Source organism: Oncorhynchus mykiss, chromosome 30 (genome assembly GCF_057628025.1).
Source record: "Oncorhynchus mykiss isolate SJ-2025 chromosome 30, ASM5762802v1, whole genome shotgun sequence".
Classification (NCBI taxonomy): Eukaryota; Metazoa; Chordata; class Actinopteri; order Salmoniformes; family Salmonidae; genus Oncorhynchus; species Oncorhynchus mykiss.
This window is the reverse complement of record NC_143051.1, coordinates 13092501-13117357: the sequence shown is the minus strand read 5'-3', so window position 1 is coordinate 13117357 and position 24857 is coordinate 13092501. Positions and strand designations below refer to the sequence as shown.

The window sequence follows — 24857 nt, the reverse complement described above, 5'->3', positions numbered from 1 at the left end:
TGAATGATCCAATGTTGACCTAAATGACTAATGATGATAAATACAATCCACCTGTGTGTAATCAAGTCTCCGTATAAATGCACCTGGACTGTGATAGTCTCAGAGGTCCGTTAAAAGCGCAGAGAGCATCATGAAGAACAAGGAACACACCAGGCAGGTCCGAGATACTGTTGTGAAGAAGTTTAAAGCCGGATTTGGATACAAAAAGATTTCCCAAGCTTTAAACATCCCAAGGAGCACTGTGCAAGCGATAATATTGAAATGGAAGCAGTATCAAACCACTGCAAATCTACCAAGACCTGGCCGTCCCTCTAAACTTTCAGCTCATACAAGGAGAAGACTGATCAGAGATGCAGCCAAGAGGCCCATGATCACTCTGGATGAACTGCAGAGATCTACAGCTGAGGTGGGAGACTGTCCATAGGACAACAATATATATATATTGCACAAATCTGACCTTTATGGAAGAGTGGCAAGAAGAAAGCCATTTCTTAAAGATATCCATAAAAAGTGCCGTTGAAAGTTTGCCACAAGCCACCTGTGCTCTGGACAGATGAAACCAAAATTGAACTTTTTGGTAACAATGCAAAACGTTATGTTTGGCGTAAAAGCAACACAGCTGAACACACCATCCCCACTCTCAAACATGGTGGTGGCAGCATCATGGTTTGGGCCTGCTTTTCTTCAGCAGGGACAGGGAAGATGGTTAAAATTGATGGGAAGATGGATGGAGCCAAATACAGGACCATTCTGGAAGAAAACCTGATGGAGTCTGCAAAAGACCTGAGACTGGGACGGAGATTTGTCTTCCAACAAGACAATGATCCAAAACATAAAGCAAAATCTACAATGGAATGGTTCAAAAATAAACATATCCAGGTGTTAGAATGGCCAAGTCAAAGTCCAGACCTGAATCCAATCGAGAATCTGTGGAAAGAACTGAAAACTGCTGTTCACAAATGCTCTCCATCCAACCTCACTGAGCTCAAGCTGTTTTGCAAGGAGGAATGGGAAAAAATTTCAGTCTCTCAATGTGCAAAACTGATAGAGACATACCCCAAGCGACTTACAGCTGTAATCGCAGCAAAACGTGGCGCTACAAAGTATTAACTTAAGGGGGCTGAATAATTTTGCATGCCCAATTTTTCAGTTTTTGATTTGTTAAAAAAGTTTGAAATATCCAATAAATGTCGATCCACTTCATGATTGTGTCCCACTTGTTGTTGATTCTTCACCAAAAAATACAGTTTTATATCTTTATGTTTGAAGCCTGAAATGTGGCAAAAGGTCGCAAAGTTCAAGGGGGCCGAATACTTTCGCAAGGCACTGTATATAACTAGCCACTTTATACAATGCTACTTAATATAATGTTTACATACCATACATTACTCATCTCATATGTATATACTGTACTCTATACCATCTACTGCATCTTGCCTATGCCGCTCCGCCATCACCCATTCATTTATTTTTATGTACATATCTTATTCATTCCTTTACACTTGTTTTAAGGTAGTTGTTGTGAAATTGTTAGGTTAGATTACTTGTTAGATATTACTGCATGGTCGGAACTAGAAGCACAATCATTTCGCTACGCATTTCGCTACACTCACATTAACATCTGCTGACCATGTGTATGTGACAAATAAAATGTGATTTGATTTGATTTGAGTGTGAGCGAGAGAGACAGAGTTAGAGAGAGAGAGAGTAAGAGCTAGAGAGAGAGAAAGTGTGAGGAACAGAGAGAGTTAGAGAGGGAGTGTGAGGGAGAGATGCCGAGAGGACTTACATCCAGACCAAAACACCACCAGCCACATACACACCCCCACCCAAACCAATCAACACTCCCTCAAGTCAACCATGCCCACACCCCATTTAGGCCCACTCAGATCAGACCTATGCCCCTCCTGCCCACCCCATGCACCCCAACCCCGCAAAGAGGGCATCAACATGGAAGTCACACATACTCCCCAGGCAGTTAGCAGGCAAACAGGCCCAACTCCCACTCTTACACTAGACCAAGCCAATGGCATGTACCAGATGCTCAGCAGGCTCTGGTCACACTTACTGGCCTGATGCCAAACCACACGACCAACAACATTGGACACTTTATGGAACACAAAGCCTTCCCTCTCTCATCCTGGAATATCCAAGGCCTGAGGTCATCTGCCTTCGGCCTAAAGAGCAGGATCCTGGACTTCACGAAAGAAATCTGTAATACAGACATTGTCATCCTGCATGAAACCTGCTATAGAGGAGACGGACCCACTGGTTGCCCTCTAGGTTACAGAGAGCTGGTAGTCCCATCCACCAAACTACCAGGTATGAAATAAGGAAGGGACTCCGGGGGTATGTAATTTGGTATATAGCAGACCTAACTCACTCCATTAAATTAATCAAAACAGGAACATTTTACATTTGGCTAGAAATTCAAATGGACATTATCTTAACAGAGAAAAATGTCCTCCTGTGTGCTACCTATAGAATCCCCATACTTTAATGAAGACAGCTTCTCCATCCTGGAGAGGGGAAATCAATCATTTCCAGGCACAGGGACATGTAGTAGTCTGTGGCAATCCAAATGCCAGAACCGGACAACCCAAATGCCAGAACCCCCCCATATGCCCCCCTAGGCACATCTATGACAACATAACCCACAAAAACGGGTCACAACTCCTGCAGCTCTGTCGAACGCAGGATATGTACATAGTCAATGGTAGGCTTTGAGGGGACTCCTATGGTAGGAACACCTATAGCTCATCTCTTGGCAGTAGTACTGGAGACTACTTTATCACTGACCTCAATCCAGAGTCTCTCAGAGCGTTCACAGTCAGCCCACTGACACATCAGACAACAGAAAAATCACAGTCTACTTGAACAGAGCAATTTTCAATCATGAGGCATCAAAGCCAAATAACTGAGTAACATTAAGAAATGGTATAGATGGAAGGAATGCAATTTGGAAACCTACCAAAAACAATTAGTCAACAACAAATTCAATCCCTTTTAGACAATTTCCTGGGTAAAACGTTATACTGTAATAGTGAAGGTGTGAACTTGGCAGTAGAAAATCTTAACAGCATATTTGACCTCACAGCTTCCTTATCAAATCTAAAAATCTCAAATAGAAAAAACGAAGAAAATGAACAACAATGACAAATGGTTTGATGAAGAATGCAAAAATCTATGGTGAATCACTAAAACAATACAGAAATACACTACAAAAAAAGAGGGAACAGCACGTCTAAAAAAATGCTCAAATTACCTTGAGCTACAGGACAAAATACAAACCCTCCAACCCAAAAATGTATGTGGTGTTGATGGTATTCTCAATGAAATGATCAAATATACAGACAACAAATTTCAACTGGCTATACTAAAACTTTTTAACATCATCCAATACTCTGGGATCTTCCCCAATATTTGGAAACAAGGACTGATCACTCCAATCCACAAAAGTGGAGACACATTTTACCCCATTACCTACAGTGGGATATGCGTCAACAGCAACCTTGGGAAAATCTGCTGCATTATCATTAACAGCAGATTCATACATTTCCTCAGTGAAAACTATGTACTGAGCAAATGTAAAATAGGGTTTTTACCAAATTACCGTACAACAGACCATGTATTCACCCTGCATACCCTAATTGACAAACAAACAAACCAAAACAAATGCAAAGTCTTCTCATGCTTTGTTGATTTCAAAAAAGCCTTCGACTCAATTTGGCATGAGGGTCTGCTATACAAATTGATGGAAAGTGGGGTAGAGGGTAAAACATACGACATTATAAAATCCATGTACACAAACAACAAGTGTGCGGTTAAAATAGGCAAAAAACACACACATTTCTTCCCACAGGGCCGTGGGTTGAGACAGGGATGCAGCATAAGCCCCACCCTCTTCAACATATATATCAACGAATTGGCGCAGCACTAGAAAAGTCTGCAGCACCCGGCCTCACCCTACTAGAATCTGAATTCAAATGTCTACTATTTGCTGATGATCTGGTGCTTCTGTCACCAACCAAGGAGGGCCTACAATAGCACCTAGATATTCTGCACAGATTCTGCCAGACCTGGGCCCTGACAGTAAATCTCAGTAAGACCAAAATAATGGTGATCTAAAAAAGATACAGTCGCCAAGACCACAAATACAAATTAGCGGCCATTGTTTCTCCCGCTGTTATTGAAAAAGCTACACACTCGGTTGATATATTATCAAATATATATTTTAAAAACAACTTGAGGATTGATTATAAAAAACGTTTGACATGTTTCTGTGGACATTATGGATATTATTTGGAATATACGTCTGCGTTGTCGTGACCGCTCTTTCCTGTGGATTTCTGAACATAACGTGACGAACAAACGTCGTTATTTTGGGTATAAAAATAATCTTTATGGAACAAAAGGAACATTTGTTGTGTAACTGGGTGTCTGCCGAAGTCGTAGCCTCTCCTTGTTCGGGCGGTGCTCGGCGTTCGATGTCACCGGTCTTCTAGCCATCATTGATCCATTTTTCATTTTCCATTGGTTTTGTCTTGTCTTCCCACACACCTGTTTTCAATCCCATTCATTACCTGTTGTGTATTTAACCCTCTGTTTCCCCTCATGTCCTTGTCAGAGATTGTTTTATTGTCAGTGTTGTTTACTTGTGGTGTTGGTGCGCGTCGGGTCCTCGTACCCATGTTTGTTCATGTAATACTTTTAGTGTTATGGAGCATGTTCCGTGGACATTTATGAAAAGACTCCATTTACACTCCATTTTGACTCTCCTGCGCCTGACTTTCCTGCCGCCTATGCACACGGCACTAACACTGGGAGTCTCGTGAGTGAAAACATTCGAAGATCATCAAAGGTAAATTATTTTTTTGATTGCTTTTCTGATTTTCGTGACCTAGCTACTTAATGCTAAGTGTACATAATGTTATGCCTGCCTATCGATAAACTTACACAAACGCTTGGATTGCTTTCGCTCTAAAGCATAATTTCAAAATCAAATTCAAAAAATTTCAAAAGGTGGATTAACAAAAGGCTAAACTGTGTTTTACAATATTGCACTTGTAATTTCATGAATATGAATATTTTTTAGTAATATTATTTGACTGTGGCGCTATGCTATTCAGCGGTTGCTGATGACAATTATCCCGGTACCAGGATGGGTAGCGTCAAGAAGTTAAGAAAATGAGGGGGTGGGGATGGAAAGAGACTAAACATCAGTATATCTAGCAGCCAGGTCGTTCAAGATTGAACTCGAAATTCGTGAAACGCCTTCAAAACCGGCCACTGGATAGTGTGCTATATCCATATCAAGTAGGTTATGGATCAGAAGGTGGAACGACACAGAGCAGCAGGAGCAACAAAAACACTTTGGAATTTGACGTTTGGAGAATGTGGATAAACGTCTAATTCTGCAGTGAGACTGTGAGAGCGTGTTGATATCTAGAAACTCACACACACACACACACACACACACACACACACACACACACACACACACACACACACACGTATGTAAGTAATTAGACCACTCTGGGATTGTTGAGAAAGAAACACAGCCTACAACCAGTCACTGGATAAAGGATTACTACTTGACAGAAAAACATTAGAAACATTCTGAAAATATAATTTCCCATCCAGTGGATTTATGTAAAATCTCATCTTGTACTGTCTTGATCTCCAGAAAATTATTAAAGTGCCTGTAATTTCAGACTAAGAGGTAAAAAAAAATAGCAGAATGAAAATCATTAAATTGTGTATCTCTGTCTCTGTCTCTCTCTCGCTCTCTCTCTCTCTCTCTCTCTCTGTGTGCTGATTAGATAATTAACTCTATCTGTCCCATTGATCCCGTGTTGCCTGATAGGTAACATCACCTCCAAGGCTGAGGGCGGAGCTGTGTGTGTGTGTGTGTGTGTGTGTTTGTGTGCCCGTGTGTGTCTGTTCTCTGACAAGGAGGATTTGTAATATCTGATTAGAATATTGGATTCTCGTTAGGACAGATCAGTCAAGCTGGCCCACAATCAGCCTTGCAGTACAGAAAACAGTGCTGCCTCTGAAAAATAACGGTTCATGATCTTTGTGCATGTGTGAATATGTGACTGATCACCTCTTTGTAGGCACGTTCTTTGTGCCTGTGTGTTTACAACCTTCCTTAACACATTCAGTAGGGCTGGGAATCGCCAGGGGCCTCAAAATAGCTACGATATGTATTGCTATTCTCAAGATTCTATATGTATTGCGATTAGATTCCGTGATTTTATTGCGAGGGACAAGACAGTGCCTTGAGCAAGTCATCAAAACAAAGTGGTTCCCTATTTAAAAAGATAAACTGGAGTTTTGGTGCAGGTACAGCCAACTAGGGCAAAAATAATATTGCGATATTGTCAAAACGATATGGTAATATATATCGTCAAATTAATATCCAGAAATGTAATTGTATGGATTTTTCCCCCATCACTAACACTCAGCATGTACATTCATCTCTGTTTATCTGTTGATGTAAACCCCACTTGTCCTGAGAAAACATTCTAATACTGCACGAGCAGATGCACAGCTCTCACTCTCTAAGAGGCTGTTCCATACGTATACATTAACAACTGAGAAGCTACTCCACAAATCGACATATGGATGAATAAGTAAAGAAACACGCAGGCAGGCAGGCAGGCAGGCAGGCACATACCAAACAGCGATTGATCAGTGAGTCCACGTACACAGCCTCACCAGCAGCCCTGCCCCTCTAATAAAATATACATCAAAAAGAATTAACTTCTGATACATATTTACACAAGTCTTTTGATAAGTCATGTTAGGGCCCTTTTTAAAGCCAATAAGAGAAATACAAGCTTGATCAAGCAGTAATACAAGTCCATGACCCTTTAGAGTGGAATCAAAGGACACTCCGGCCAAACAAAACTCAACCCTCAGAATATATCCTATTAAGTTACTAAATAATTCCTTTGGAAGAAAATGATAATTTGCTGATGAAGATGCATAGCAGACAACAACAACTCAACATTAGAAAACCAATATCAGCATCCTTTCAAATAAAACACGCTTTAACAGTTTTCAAAACTTTTAACTAGACCAAACAACCAATGAGAGCAATCTGCTCGACTGACAGATTGTAAACAGAACCAAAGGGAATGAAGCCTCACCGTGTCTGACGTCCCTGGGCGCTATGGCGATGGCGTTGTTATGGTGCAGCTCTGTGACGCAGCAGTTCTCAGGTAACAACGATCCGTTGCTATGGGGCGTTGCCGGGAGAAGGGGTACAGGCTGAGCCATGACCACATTGTTGTTAGGACACACACAACCAGTCTGCGTAACTTTGCAACCGTCGCCGTCGGCAACATCAGCTTCTCCATGACGACCATTGCGTAGGCACTCCTCGAACCATCGGCAGAGTACTCCACAGGTGAACTGACTGGAGTTCTCGTTGTTGATTAGCAAAACCTCGACCAACCGGAGTTCTAGTGTTTCCTTGGTTACCGGCGGTTCATCGGCTGTCGGTAGTCTCGATAGGCACAGCTGCACAAAGTTCTTGTCGAACTGCAAAAATGAATAAGGTCCCTCTGATTCTAATTGCCTGCCGCAAAGGTCTATCACTTCCTGGTCTTGAGGTGGCGTCTCTAGATCCAGCGGACAGCTCTGATTGGCTAGATGATGGTCGAGGGGGAGGAGCATGGGGTAGTGTGATTGACAGATAGAGGGATGGCGGGTGAATCGGAGATAGAGGGAGTACTTGGTGGGATCTGGGTTTTCCAACGACCAGGAACAGCCCAGCACCTGCGACGGGAACAGCTCTCTCAGAGAGAAAGAGCCATACAGTACCCCGGCTACCAGGCTGGAGCATGGGGAGGGGAGGCTGCCCCCCTCTACCTCCCCAGGAGAGACGCCACTGGCAGACCCAAAGGCAGCGGCCAGGGCAGAGAGAGGAGCTGGAGGAACTAAGGCAGCTACGGCCCAGGCCACAGCAAAGAGGGACGACAGCACACACAGACACACCCCTCCAGCAGTGTTCATCCTATGTCATTGGTCCTGCAGAGAGAGGGAGAGAGAGATAGAGGGGGCAGAGGGGGGAGAGAGATGGGGGGAGAGAGGGGGAGAGGGGGGAGAGAGAGATAGAGAGGGAGAGAGGGAGAGAGAGAGAGAGAGAGAGAGAGAGAGGGAGAGAGAGAGAGAGGGAGAGAGAGGGAACAGAGACTCAGTACAAAGCAGACATCAATTCCAAAATGATATGTCTGGCAGAATGAGAGTGAAATATTTCAAAAACACTTATTGAGTGGAAAATAGATTATGAATACATGCAGCAATGCTGGACAAAACATTGGCTATCTCTCCTTCCTCTCATCTCACAGTCCGTCTCCCTCTCAGTCTCTCTTCCTCTCAGTCTGTCTTCCTCACAGTCTCTCTCCCTCACAGTCACTCTCCCTCTCAGTCTCTCTTCCTCTCAGTCTGTCTTCCTCACAGTCTCTTCCCCGTCACAGTCTCTCTCTCTCTCACAGTCTCTCTCTCTCACATTCTCTCTCTCTCACAGTCTCTCTCCATTACAGTCTCTCTCCCTTACAGTCTCTTCCCCATCACAGTCTCTCTCCTTACAGTTTATGGGCATGGTACTCCTGTGAAGGACACTCTTCGGCTAACACACACACACACACACACACACACACACACACACACACACACACACACACACACATACTCCCCTGACGGGCTGGATTAAAGGGGCTGATGACTTTGCTGTTGAGATGTGAACTATGTACCACACACACACACACACACATACACACATACACACGCACATACACACATACACACGCACTCTCTCTCCCCCTGGCGGGCTGGATTAAAGGGGCTGATGACTTTGCTGTTGAGATGTGAACTGTGTAAAACCCTCTACATCCCCCCCCCCCCCCCCCCCCCCACACACACACACACACACACACACACACACACACACACACACACACACACTCTGCTGAGTATCTTACCCAAAGTGATGGGAAAAAACATTACCCCTGCCTTCACAGTGAGGGTCTGGCACCAGCGAGATATTTACACACTCAGACTCACATATATATACACACACACACACACACACACACACACAGAGACACAGACACACACACACACACTCATGCTTACTCGTACTCGCAAACGCTAACACACACAGACACGTACATGCACATGCAAACAAACACACAGACACATACACACACACATACAGACTGATCCAATAAGTGCCAGAAAAGGATAGAAAATATTGATAACTTATTAATATTTTAGTCAGTTTTAACTCATGTTCACTTGAAAGAGGCTTTCAAGTGCCTCATCATGGACATAAAGATGGAATGGCAGTGAGGGAGAGGGAGAGGGAGAGGGATAGAGAGAGGGAGGGAGAGAGGGACAGAGAGAGGGATAGAGAGAGGGAGAGGGATAGAGGGATAGGGAGAGGGACAGAGGGAGGGAGGGAGGGAGGGAGGGAGGGAGGGAGGGAGGGATAGAGAGAGAGAGGGGAGGGAGGGAGGGAGGGAGGGAGGGAGGGAGGGAGGGAGGGAGGGAGGGAGGGAGGGAGATAAAGAGAGGGATAGAGGGAGGGAGGGATATGGAGAGGGATAAAGAGAGGGATAGAGGGAGGGAGGGAGGGAGGGAGGGAGGGAGGGAGGGAGGGAGGGAGGGAGGGACAGAGACAGGGATAGAGAGAGGGATAGAGGGAGGGAGGGATAGGGGGAGGGAGGGAGGGAGGGAGGGAGGGAGGGAGGGAGGGAGGGATAAAGAGAGGGATAGAGGGAGGGAGGGATAGGGAGAGGGATAAAGAGAGGGAGGGAGGGAGGGAGGGAGGGAGGGAGGGAGGGAGGGAGGGAGGGGGACAGAGACAGGGATAGAGGGAGGGAGGGATAGGGAGAGGGATAGAGGGAGGGAGGGATAAAGAGAGGGATAGAGGGAGGGAGGGATAGGGAGAGGGATAAAGAGAGGGATAGAGGGAGGGAGGGATAGGGAGAGGGAGAGGTTCATGACTGGTGCTCATCTTCATACATCGATGCCTTTTCCATTACGAACTGACAGAGAACTGGTTTACTCTGGGTAACAATAGGTCCAGCACTGGCTAAGTGTACACAGCACACACCACACGTCACACACACCACACACACACACACACACACACACACACCACACACCACACACACAACACAACACACCCCCCACACACACAAACACAAGTACACCGCACACAACACACACACACACATCACACATAAAACACACCACATACACGACACACCACACACACCACATACCACACACACAGCAAACCACACACACATACCACATACACACCGCACACAACACGCCACACACACAATCCACGGCTGAACGATTTCAGGGCGTAGGACAGTTATAGAAGACTGTCCCATACAAATACTAGAGAGATTACACAGAGCCCAGAGAAACTTTAACAAGACAGCTAGAAGAAGGACAACTATTTCAACTCTCATTTTTCCCTTTTTGTGGAATGTCGTGTGTGTGTGTGTGTGTGTGTGTGTGTGTGTGTGTGTGTGTGTGTGTGTGTGTGTGTGTGTGTGTGTGTGTGTGTGTGTGTGTGTGTGTGTGTGTGTGAGAGAGAGAGAGACTGAAGGGGTCATGGTAGTAAGAAGCTAGGGGCCATGGTAAGAAGATATGTGCTAGGGTAAGAGGCTAGGGGCCAGGGTTAGAGGCTAGGGGCCACAGTAAGAGGCTAGTGGCCAGGGTAAGAGGTAGGGGCCATGATAAGAGAATAGAGGCCAGGGAAAGGGCCTAGGGTTCAGGGTAAGAGTCTAGGGGCCAGGGTAAGAGGTTAGTGGCCATGGTAACAGGCTAGGGGCCATGGTTACAACATCACGTAAAGAGTGTTTCCAGAAAGGAGTGTGACAAAGAGAGGCGGTGGAGAGGGTACAGCTAGTCTCCACTAATGAGTCTTTTCACAGACATGAAAGGAATAAAGGGAGGGAGAGAGAGAGAGAGAGAGAGACAGATGGACAGACCGACAGACGGACAGACAGAAGGAGGCTTGGGAGAGGGTTAGGGGTGGGAGAGCGAGAGAGAGAGAGAAACAGAAAGAGAGAGAGAGACACACAGGCAGGCAGGCAGGCAGGCAGACAGACAGACAGACAGACAGACAGACAGACAGACAGACAGACAGACAGACAGACAGACAGAAGGAGGCTTGGGAGAGGGTTAGGGGTGGGAGAGCGAGAGAGAGAGATAAACAGAGAGAGAGAGAGAGAGAAACAGAGATAGAGAGAGAGAGAGACAGAGGGAGGGTAAGGGGTAGAGAGAGGAAGAGAGAAGAGAGGTTAGGGTTGTGTGAGGGGTGGGGGGGTAGAGCAGAGAGATATATATAGCTATGTTGAGATTAGAGGTAGGATAGCACATATTCTGGGAAACTGGGCAAAGCACAGAGATAGTATGACAACAGAGGGAATCATATTTCTCTGCTGTATTATGCTATATACTGTATGAACAAAAACAAAATATGTTGCTTGAGCCAAAGACGATGTTTATGGACTTTCCCAAGGATACACAATACAACAATACAAAATCCAGTCAATATCAGCCAACCAGAACTCTGTTCTCCCTCTCATTCTATCCTTCTCCGGCCTTTTGATTGGTCATTTTTTGATTGGTCAGTTTAGTTAATCTGGGATTTCATATGCAAGATAGGTGATGGCAGTGACTCATCATTCCTGTGTGTGTGGGGCTAAAGATGTCCACATGCTTCCCAGGAGAAACCGTTTGGTAGAGTTTGTGCATATATTTTGACGAGTTTTGTAACATTTTTGGACTTCGTTGAGGGTTTTTTCGCCTGTTCGGGCACACAACAAGTTCGGAGCCAAAGTCTACGCCCCTTCATCTGTGATTGGTCAACAGTAGAGATTCTTCAATAGTCTTTGTTGTCTTTTAACAGCAGTAGTTTAATGCAAATTTTTTAATTGAAAAATACTGCAGCAAACATCTTAGTTAAATGTAAAATTGCGCGACAAAAATCTCTTTGGCAAAAACGTCAGAATGAATGACATATTGCTTGAGTAATTTTGAGGACGTGTAAACTGGCTACGGCGTCTCAAAATGGACAAACAATGTCATTTTTTCTCTTTTTAGGGAGTATGCGAGCACACTTGTTCAGTTGGACTAGCCGAGTTCAGTCGGCACCAGAAGGCCTGAAGCATGCTGAAGGCTTTAGGTCAAAGTTATGTTGGTCTCTCTGCAGTGTCTTTGGAGTTAGGCAGGGACTCATGAAGCTAAGCTGATCCTAGTCCTCTGCTACTGATAACCTCTATTATTGTATAATCATGGTAAAATAGCTAGTCTATATGACATCATGGAAGAATAGGCTAGTCTATTTGGCATCATGGTATAATAGGATAGTCTATACGACATCATGCAAAATCGGACAGTCTACATGACATCATGATCTGAACGGAAAGTCTATATGACATCACAGTATAATAGGATAGTCTATATGACATCATGGTATAAATGGCTAGTCTATATGACATCATGGTATAATATGATCTGTATGATGTCATAATGTAATAGGATAGTCTATATGGCATCATGGTATAACAGTCTATCTGACATTATGGTATAACAGGATAGTCTATATGTCATCATGTGATAATATTATAGTCTATATGACATAATGGTATAAATGGATAGTCTATATGACATCATGGTATAATATGATGGTCTATATGACACCATGGTAAAATAGGAGAGCCTATATAAAATAATGGTATAATAGGATAGTCTAAATTACATCATGGTTTAATAGGAGAGTCTATATGACATCATGGTATAATAGGATAGTCTATATGACATCATGGTATAATAGGATAGTCTATATGACATCATGGTATAATATTATAGTCTATATGACATCATAGTATAATATGAAAGTCTATATGACATCATGGTATAATAGGATAGTCTATATGGCATCATGGTATAATAGGATAGTCTATATGACATCATGGTATAATAGGATAGTCTATATGGCATCATGGTATAATAGGAGAGTCTATATGACATCATGGTATAATAGGATAGTCTATATGGCATCATGGTATAATAGGATAGTCTATATGGCATCATGGTATAATAGGATAGTCTATATGGCATCATGGTATAATAGGATAGTCTATATGGCATCATGGTATAATAGGATAGTCTATATGGCATCATGGTATAATAGGAGAGTCTATATGACATCATGGTATAATAGGATAGTCTATATGGCATCATGGTACAATAGGATAGTCTATATGACACAATGGAATAATAGGATAGTCTATATGACATCATGGTATAATAGGATAGTCTATATGGCATCATGGTATAAGAGTCTATATGACATCATGGTATAATAGGATAGTCTATATGGCATCATGGTATAATAGGATAGTCTATATGGCATCATGGTATAATAGGAGAGTCTATATGACATCATGGTATAATAGGATAGTCTATATGGCATCATGGTACAATAGGATAGTCTATATGACATCATGGTATAATAGGATAGTCTATATGACACAATGGAATAATAGGATAGTCTATATGGCATCATGGTATAATAGGATAGTCTATATGGCATCATGGTATAATAGGATAGTCTATATGGCATCATGGTATAATAGGAGAGTCTATATGACATTATGGTATAATAGGATAGTCTATATGGCATCATGGTACAATAGGATAGTCTATATGACATCATGGTATAATAGGATAGTCTATATGACACAATGGAATAATAGGATAGTCTATATGACATCATGGTATAAGAGTCTATATGACATCATGGTATAATAGGATAGTCTATATGGCATCATGGTATAAGAGTCTATATGACATCATGGTATAATAGGATAGTCTATATGGCATCATGGTATAAGAGTCTATATGACATCATGGTATAATAGGATAGTCTATATGGCATCATGGTATAATATTATAGTCTATATGACATCATGGTATAATATTATAGTCTATATGACATCATGGTATAATAGGATAGTCTATATGGCATCATGGTATAAGAGTCTATATGACATCATGGTATACTAGGATAGTCTATATGGCATCATGGTATAAGAGTCTATATGACACAATGGAATAATAGGATAGTCTATATGGCATCATGGTATAATATTATAGTCTATATGACATCATAGTATAATAGGAAAGTCTATATGACATCAAGTTACAATAGGATAGTCTATATGGCATCATGGTATAATAGGATAGTCTATATGACATCATAGTATAATAGGAAAGTCTATATGACATCAAGTTACAATAGGATAGTCTATATGGCATCATGGTATAAGAGTCTATATGACACAATGGAATAATAGGATAGTCTATATGGCATCATGGTATAAGAGTCTATATGACATCATGGTATAATAGGATAGTCTATATGGCATCATGGTATAAGAGTCTATATGACACAATGGAATAATAGGATAGTCTATATGACATCATGGTATAAGAGTCTATATGACATAATGGTATAATAGGATAGTCTATATGGCATCATGGTATAAGAGTCTATATGACATCATGGTATAATAGGATAGTCTATATGGCATCATGGTATAAGAGTCTATATGACATCATGGTATAATAGGATAGTCTATATGGCATCATGGTATAAGAGTCTATATGACATCATGGTATAATAGGATAGTCTATATGACATCATGGTATAAGAGTCTATATGACATAATGGTATAATAGGATAGTCTATATGGCATCATGGTATAAGAGTCTATATGACATCATGGTATAATAGGATAGTCTATATGGCATCATGGTATAAGAGTCTATATGACATCATGGTATAATAGGATAGTCTATATGGCATCATGGTATAATAGGATAGTCTATATGGCATCATGGTATAAGAGTCTATATGACACAATGGAATAATAGGATAGTCTATATGACATCATGGTATAAGAGTCTATATGACATAATGGTATAATAGGATAGTCTATATGGCATCATGGTATAAGAGTCTATATGACATCATGGTATAATAGGATAGTCTATATGGCATCATGGTATAAGAGTCTATATGACATCATGGTATAATAGGATAGTCTATATGGCATCATGGTATAATAGGATAGTCTATATGGCATCATGGTATAATAGGATAGTCTATATGGCATCATGGTATAATAGGATAGTCTATATGACATCATAGTATAATAGGAAAGTCTATATGACATCAAGTTACAATAGGATAGTCTATATGACATCATGGTATAATATGGTAGTCTATATGACATCAGCTGCGAGCTGCCCAGTGACACGAGCCTACCAGATGAGCTAAATCACTTCTATACTCGCTTCGAGGCAAGCAACACTGAGGCATGCATGAGAGCATCAGGTGTTCCGGATGACTGTGTGATTACGCTCTCCGTAGCTGACGTGAGTAAGACCTTTAAACAGGTCAACATACACAAGGCTGCGGGCCAGACGGAATACCAGGACGTGTGCTCCGGGCATGTGCCAACTGGCAGGTGTCTTCACTGACATGTTCAACATGTCCCTGATTGAGTCTGTAATACCAACAAGTTTCAAGCAGACCACCATAGTCCCTGTTCCCAAGAACACAAAGAAAACCTGCCTAAATGACTACAGACCTGTAGCACTCACAACCGTAGCCATGAAGTGCTTTGAAAGGATGTTATTGGCTCACATCAACACCATCATCCCAGAAACCCTAGACCCACTCCAATTTGCATACCGTCCAAACAGATCCACAGATGATGCTATCTCTATTGCACTCCACACTTCCCTTTCCCTCCTGGACAAAAGGAACCATTATGTGCGAATGCTATTCATTGACTACAGCTCAGCGTTCAACACAATAGTGCCCTCAAAGCTCATCACTAAGCTAAGGATCCTGGGACTAAACACCTCCCTCTGCAACTGGATCCTGGACTTCCTGACGGGCTGTCCCCAGGTGGTGAGGGTAGGTAGCAACACATCTGCCACGCTTATCCTGAAGCTCCACAGGGGTGAGTGCTCAGTCCCCTCCTGTACTCCCTGATCACCCACGACTGCATGGCCAGGCACGACTCTAACACCATCACTAAGTTTGCAGACGACACAACAGTGGTAGGCCTGATCACCGACAGCCTATAGGGAGGAGGTCAGAGACCTGGCTAGGTGGTGCCAGAATACCAACCTATCCCTCAACGTAACCAAGACTAAGGAGATGATTGTGGACTACAGGAAAAGGAGGACCGAGCACGCCCCCATTCTCATCGATGGGGCTGTAGTGGAGCAAGTTGAGAGCTTCAAGTTCCTCGGTGTCAACAACAACAACAAACTAGAATGGTCCAAACACACCAAGACAGTCGTGAAGAGGGAAATTTCCAATCCAATATATTCCCCCTCAGGAAACTAAAAAGATTTGGTATGGGTCCTGAGATCCTCAAAAGGTTCTACAGCTGCAACATCAAGAGCATGTGTGTGTGTGTTTTGATGCAGCCTCCCTGAAGAATGCTATAGGAAAACCATTGCACATCAATAAATCAGATCACGCTGAGTGTGTGTGTGTGTGTGTGTGTGTGTGTGTGTGTGTGTGTGTGTGTGTGAAGACATATCACAGCTTTGTTACATCACTGCCTGGAACAGCAATTGCTCGGCCTCTGACCTCAAGGCACTACATAGGGTAGAGTGTACGTCCCAATACATCACTGGGGCTAATCTGCCTGCCATCCAGGACCTCTACACCAGGCGGTGTGAGAGGAAGGCCCTAAAAATTTTCAAAGAACCCAGCCACCCTTGTCATAGACTGTTCTCCCTGCTACCACATGGCAAGCGGTACCGGAGTGCCAAGTCTAGGATGAAAAGGCTTCTAGGCAGTTTTTACCCCCAAGCCATAAGACTCCTGAACAGGCGACCAAATGGTTACCCGGACTATTTGCATTATGTGCCCCCCCCCCAACCCCTCTTTTACGCTGCTGCTACTCTCTGTTGATCTTATATGCATAGTCACTTTAACTATACATTCATGTACACACTACCTCAATGGCCCGACCAACCAGTGCTCCCGCACATTGGCTAACCGGGCTGCATTGGTTAGAGCCTCTAAGTAAGCATTTCACTGTAAGGTCTACCTGTTGTATTCTGTGCAGGTGACAAATACACTTTGATTTGATTTGTATAATAGTCTATATGGCATCACCGTATAACAGGCTAGTCTATACTGTATTATAGAATAAGGTGCTTTAGCTGAGAAAATGGAGCTCAAATATGGAGGGAGTTAACAAAGCTGTGATATGTCTTCACACACACACACACACAAACACACACACACACACACACACACACACACACACACACACACACACACACACACACACACACACACACACACACACACACACACACACACACACACACACACACACTCAGCATGATCTGATTTATTGATGTGCAATGGTTTTCCTATAGCATTCTTCAGGGAGGCTGCATCAAAACACACACACACACACTCACACAAAACCACACACACACACACACACACACACACACACACACACACACACACACACACACACACACACACACACACACACACACACACACACACACATACACACACATACACATACACATACACATACACATACACATACACACACCCACACACACATTCTCTCACATACATAAATGAGTTAAGCACATCAATAATTCAGACTTCCTGATTCAGGGCTTTTTGAGCGTCTCTTATCTACTGCTTCGTGTGAGCTGCTACTTTTTTCTCTCCCTTTTTCCCTTTTCCCTCCTTCCCCCTCTCCATCTCTCCCCATTAACCCCCTCTCCATCTCTCCCCATTAACCCCCTCTCCATCTCTCACCATTAACCCCCTCTCCATCTCTCCCCATTAAACCCCTCTCCATCTCTCCCCATTAACCCCCTCTCCATCTCTCCCCATTAACCCCCTCTCCATCTCTCACCATTAACTCCCTCTCCATCTCTCCCCATTAACCCCCTCTCCATCTCTCCCCATTAACCCCCTCTCCATCTCTCACCATTAACCCCCTCTCCATCTCTCACCATTAACCCCCTCTCCATCTCTCCCCATTAACCCCCTCTCCATCTCTCCCCATTAACCCCCTCTCCATCTCTCCCCATGAATCTCCTCTCCATCTCACCCCCTATCCTCTTTCTATCTTTCACAAAACTCTGTCTCAATCTCCCTTACCATTTCGTTGTTCTTCTCTCAGAATCTCAGTCTTCCTTTCGCATTGTTACTCTCTCTCTCTCTCTCTCTCTCTTTCTCTCCCTCCCAGTCTTCCTCTCCAGCCCTCCCTTTCTTGGGCCAGTTGTTTAACCTGACTATGTGACCTGACCAGAAACATGTCCTGACCTGTCCTTGTGCTAACACATCGTATCAAAGATGTACAAACCTTAGAGCAACTTCGGAACATACACAGTCGCATCAGCTTAATAGCCTTGTCCAGTGAGTCTTATCAGTGACTTCCAAATTGCAGCCATTTTAAAAATGAGACCTCAATGTGAGATAGAGAGAGAGCTCTGCTGAGCTGTGATCTTAACATTCTTACCACCAGTCTGTTTGAAATAACATGTGAATACACACAGGCACACACACACACACAGGCACACACACACACACACACGCACAGGCACACACACACACACACACACACACACACACACACACACACACACACACACGGAGAGAGAGAAAGAGGGAGAGAGGGGAACACAGGCAGAGTTTGTAAGAGGCTGAGGGATAAGAGTGTGTGATAATAGAGGGGAATCACACTGGGATGAAGGACACACTGGGATGAAGGACACACTGGGATGAAGGACACCCTGGGATGAAGAACACCCTGGGATGAAGGACACCCTGGGATGAAGAACACCCTGGGATGAAGGACACCCTGGGATGAAGGACACCCTGGGATGAAGGACACTCTGGCATTAAGGGATGTCATCTCAGGCTGGGAAGAGAGGAGGGAGATTAGAGGAGAAAAGAGCAGAGGAGGTAGAGAAGGAGAAGTGCAGAGGAGTGGAGACGGAGAAGTACAGAGGAGTGGAGAGAGGAAATGAGAGGAGAGAGGGAGAAAAGGAGAAGAGGAGGAAGAGAAGGAGAATGAGGAGGAGGATGATGAGGAAGAGGTGGAAGAAGGGGAGGTTCAGGATGAGGAGGAGGAGGAGGAGTGGGAAGAGGGTGAGGAAGAGGAGGAGGAAGAGAAGGAGAATGAGGAGGAGGAGGATGAGGAAGAGGTGGAAGAAGAGGAGGTTCAGGAAGAGGAGGAGGAGGAGGAAGAGGATGAAGAATATGAAGGGAAGAAGGAAAATTAAGAGGAAGAGGAGGAGAATGAGGGGGAGGAGGATGTTCAACAGCAGACCTATAGGTCAAGCATGAGGTGACCGAGATGTTCTGGCTGAAAATGTCACCCCCTGTCATCTCTCCCTCCTCTAGCCTCCTCTCTCCTCTCTCATTCCCCCTTCCATCCCTGCCACCTTAACCTTATCACCATGGAGAGGAACAGCTGAAATGTCACCAGCTGTCAGCTGAGGAAGCAGAGAATGTGAATCCGAAATTATACCCATTCCCTTTATAGTACACTACCTCGACCAGAGCCCTATAGTCCTTCTTCAAAAGTTATGCACTATATATGGAATAGGGTGCCATTTTGTGTATGAGATGATGGTGGTGGTGTAGACATACCCTAGTCTAATACTGGTCCACTATGTTATACATACCCTAGTCTAACACTGGTCCACCATGTTATACATATCCAAGCCTAATACTGGTCCACTATGTTATACATGCCCTAGTCTAATACTGGTCCACTATGTTACACATACCCTAGTCTAACACTGGTCCAATATGTTATACATACCCTAGTCTGTTACTGGTCCACTATGTTATACATACCCTAGTCTATTACTGGTCCACTATGTTATACATACCCTAGTCTAACACTGGTCCACTATGTTATACATACCCTAGTCTAATACTGGTCCACTATGTTATACATACCCTAGTCTAATACTGGTCAAATATGTTACACATACCCTAGTCTATTACTGGTCCACTATGTTACACATACACTAGTCTATTACTGGTCCACTATGTTATACATACCCTAGTCTAATACTGGTCAAATATGTTATACATACCCTAGTCTATTACTGGTCCACTATGTTACACATACACTAGTCTAATACTGGTCCAGTATGTTATATATATCCTAGTCTATTACTGGTCCACTATGTTATACATACCCTAGTCTAATACTGGTCAAATATGTTATACATACCCTAGTCTATTACTGGTCCACTATGTTACACATACACTAGTCTAATACTGGTCCAATATGTTATACATACCCTAGTCTATTACTGGTCCACTATGTTATACATACCCTAGTCTATTACTGGTCCAATATGTTATACATACCCTAGTCTATTACTGGTCCACTATGTTACACATACACTAGTCTAATACTGGTCCAATATGTTATACATACCCTAGTCTATTACTGGTCCACTATGTTATACATACCCTAGTCTAATACTGGTCCAATATGTTATACATACCCTAGTCTAATACTGGTCCACTATGTTACACATACACTAGTCTAACACTGGTCCAATATGTTATACATACCCTAGTCTAATACTGGTCCAATATGTTATACATACCCTAGTCTAATACTGGTCCACTATGTTACACATACCCTAGTCTAATACTGGTCCACTATGTTACACATACACTAGTCTAACACTGGTCCAATATGTTATACATACCCTAGTCTAATACTGGTCCAATATGTTATACATACCCTAGTCTAATACTGGTCCACTATGTTACACATACCCTAGTCTAATACTGGTCCACTATGTTACACATACACTAGTCTAACACTGGTCCAATATGTTATACATACCCTAGTCTAATACTGGTCCAGTATGTTATACATACCCTAGTCTAACACTGGTCCACTATGTTATACATACCCTAGTCTAATACTGGTCCACTATGTTATACATACACTAGTCTAATACTGGTCAAATATGTTACACATACCCTAGTCTATTACTGGTCCACTATGTTACACATACACTAGTCTAATACTGGTCCACTATGTTATACATACCCTAGTCTAATACTGGTCCACTATATTATACCCTAGTATCATACCGCACAACTATGTTCATTAGAGCCAGCATGTAATGTAAGTTAGCTTTGGTTGGCTTTCAAACTACTAGCATGACGATAACACAAAACGCTCGATTATGTTCAGTCCAGAGTACGCTTTCGACTAGAAATCACAGTTTGTGTGTTTGTGTGTGTGTGTGTGTGTGCACGTTGTCTTTGTGTGTGTGTGTGTATTTTGGTCTCCAGGTTATTAGAAACAGATCCTATGGAAGAGGTACTCAACTCTTTACCGACGAGGTCAGGAGCCTGCTGGTTTTATGATCTACCTGACAATTAATTGCACACACTTGGGGTCCCAGGTCTAAATCAGTCATTGATTAGAGAGGAAGAGTGAAACAATCCAGTGGAACTGGCTTTGAGGTCAAGAGTTTATCCACCTCAATTTCTAACATTGCTATGGGCACAAACAGCGGAAGTGAGCTATTCCACTTCTGATTTACTTCTCTACTGCTGAGCCCCGGTAACACATTTTCTAGAGTAAATTATTTAAAGGAGTAAATTTATAGAGTACAAAAGGAAAGTAAACACAGATAAGCGTAATTTTATGTTGATTTTATTCAAGTTTGGCTGAAGATAGCTAGACGTGCAAATAGAAAAGATCTGTCGTGATAATAACGTTAGTTGTGTTGTGTCAGAGCTAAGGGCCATCCACCAAGACAATAACTTTAACGACAACTATAACAATAAACTAGAGCCTACATAAATATAACTATAATGATAAACTGTAATCTACATAAAATATATTGATAAACTGTAGTCTATATAAATATAATGATAAACTATAGTCTAAATAAATATAACTATAATGATAAACTATAGTCTAAATAAATATAACTATAATGATAAACTATAGTCTATATAAATATAACTATAATGATAAACTATAGTCTATATAAATATAACTATAATGATAAACTATAGTCTATATAAATATAACTATAATGATAAACTATAGTCTACATAAATATAATGATAAACTGTAGTCTATATAAATATAATGATAAACTATAGTCTAAATAAATATAACTATAATGATAAACTATAGTCTATATAAATATACCTATAATGATAAACTATAGTCTACATAAATATAATGATAAACTGTAGTCTATATAAATATAATGATAAACTATAGTCTAAATAAATATAACTATAATGATAAACTATAGTCTATATAAATATAACCATAATGATAAACTATAGTCTACATAAATATAATGATAAACTATAGTCTACATAAATATAATGATAAACTATAGTCTATATAAATATAACCATAATGATAAACTATAGTCTACATAAATATAATGATAAACTATAGTCTACATAAAAATAATGATAAATTATAGTCTACATAAATATAACTATAAACTATAGTCTACATAAAATATAATGACAAACTATAGTCTACATAAATATAATGACAAATTATAGTCTACATAAAATATATTGACAAACTACAGTCTACATAAAATATAATGACAAACTATAGTCTACATAAATATAATGATAAAATATTGTCTACATAAATATAATTATAAACTAAAGTCTACATAAATATAATGATAAACTATAGTCTACATAATTATAACTATAATGATAAACTATAGTCTGCATAAATACAATGATAAACTAAATTCTACAAAACTATATTTATGGTGATAAAATACAGTCTACAGTAATATAACTATAATGATAAACTATAGTCCACATAAATATAACTATAAAGATAAACTATAGTCTACAGAAATATAACTATAATGATAAACTATAGTCTACATAAATATAATGATAAACTATAGTCTACATAAATATAATGATAAACTATAGTCTACATAAATATAATGATAAAATATTGTCTACATAAATATATTTATTAACTAAAGTCTACAAAAATATAATGATAAACTATGGTCTACAGAAATATAACTATCATGATAAACTGTAGTCTACATAAATATAATTATAATGATAAACTATAGTCTACATAAATATAATGATAAACTATAGTCTACATAAATATAATTATAAACTAAAGTCTACATAAATATAACTATCATGATAAACTATAATCTATATAAATATAACTATAACGATAAACTATAGTCTACATAAATATAACTATAATGATAAACTGTAGTCTACATAAATATAACTATCATGATAAACTATAGTCTATATAAATATAACTATAACGATAAACTATAGTCTACATAAATATAACTATAATGATAAACTGTAGTCTACATAAATATAACTATACATAAATATAACTATAATGATAAACTATAGTCTACATAAATATAACTTTAATGATAAAATATAGTCTACATAAATATAATGATAAACTATAGTCTATATAAAAATAACTTTAATGATAAAATATAGTCTACATAAATATAATGATAAACTATAGTCTATATAAATATAACTATAATGATAAACTATAGTCTACATAAATATAACTATCATGATAAACTGTAGTCTACATAAATATAACTATAATGATAAACTGTAGTCTACATAAATATAACTATACATAAATATAACTATAATGATAAACTATAGTCTACATAAATATAACTTTAATGATAAAATATAGTCTACATAAATATAATGATAAACTATAGTCTATATAAAAATAACTTTAATGATAAAATATAGTCTACATAAATATAATGATAAACTATAGTCTACATAAATATAACTATCATGATAAACTATAGTCTACATAAATATAATGATAAACTATAGTCTATATAAATATAACTATAACGATAAACTATAGTCTACATAAATATAACTATAATGATAAACTGTAGTCTACATAAATATAACTATCATGATAAACTGTAGTCCACATAAATATAACTATAATGATAAACTGTAGTCTACATAAATATAATGATAAACTACAGTCTACATAAATATAACTATAATGATAAACTATAGTCTACATAAATATAACTATAATGATAAACTGTACTCTACATAAATATAACTATAATGATAAACTATAGTCTATATAAATATAACTATAATGATAAACTGTAGTCTACATAAATATAATGATAAACTATAGTATATATAAATATAACTATAATAATAAACTGTAGTCTATATAAAGATAACTATCATGATAAACTGTAGTCTACATAAATATAACTATAATGATAAACTATAGTCTACATAAATATAACTATCATGATAAACTATAGTCTATATAAATATAACTATAATGATAAACTGTAGTCTACATAAATATAACTATAATGATAAACTATAGTCTACATAATTATAACTATCATGATAAACTATAGTCTACATAAATATAACTATCATGATAAACTGTAGTCTACATAAATAGAAGGCACATTAGCAGGCCAGTAATATGGTGTATTTATTTTAGGATGAATCCGCAAACAGAAACATACGAGCACCAGAATTATGACAATGCACGAGCATGGAGGAAGTTGTATCCGTAGTTTCCCCGTTCGTCTTCCGTGTTTGAAAAGAGTTAGAAAATATGTGGATAGTAATCCAGTGGGCCTGGGAGAACACACAACAACACACATCTGATGTGCTCTTT

At 40.4% G+C, this 24857-nt stretch overlaps 1 protein-coding gene and 1 long non-coding RNA gene across 2 annotated transcripts in view; one reads left to right on the top strand and one right to left on the bottom strand.

The window, feature by feature from the left end:
- Positions 1-8040, bottom strand: part of LOC118946451 (adhesion G protein-coupled receptor B2-like) — a 110071-nt gene extending 102031 nt beyond the window's left edge. The window contains exon 1 of the mRNA XM_036970609.2: positions 7158-8040. Within this exon, the coding sequence (XP_036826504.2) occupies positions 7158-8025 (868 nt within the window). The 5' untranslated portion in view covers positions 8026-8040. The remainder of the gene's footprint in view (positions 1-7157) is intronic.
- The window catches only part of LOC149970207 (uncharacterized), a 422622-nt gene that overhangs the window by 215284 nt on the left and 182481 nt on the right, over positions 1-24857 (top strand). The gene's annotated exons all lie outside the window — the stretch shown is intronic.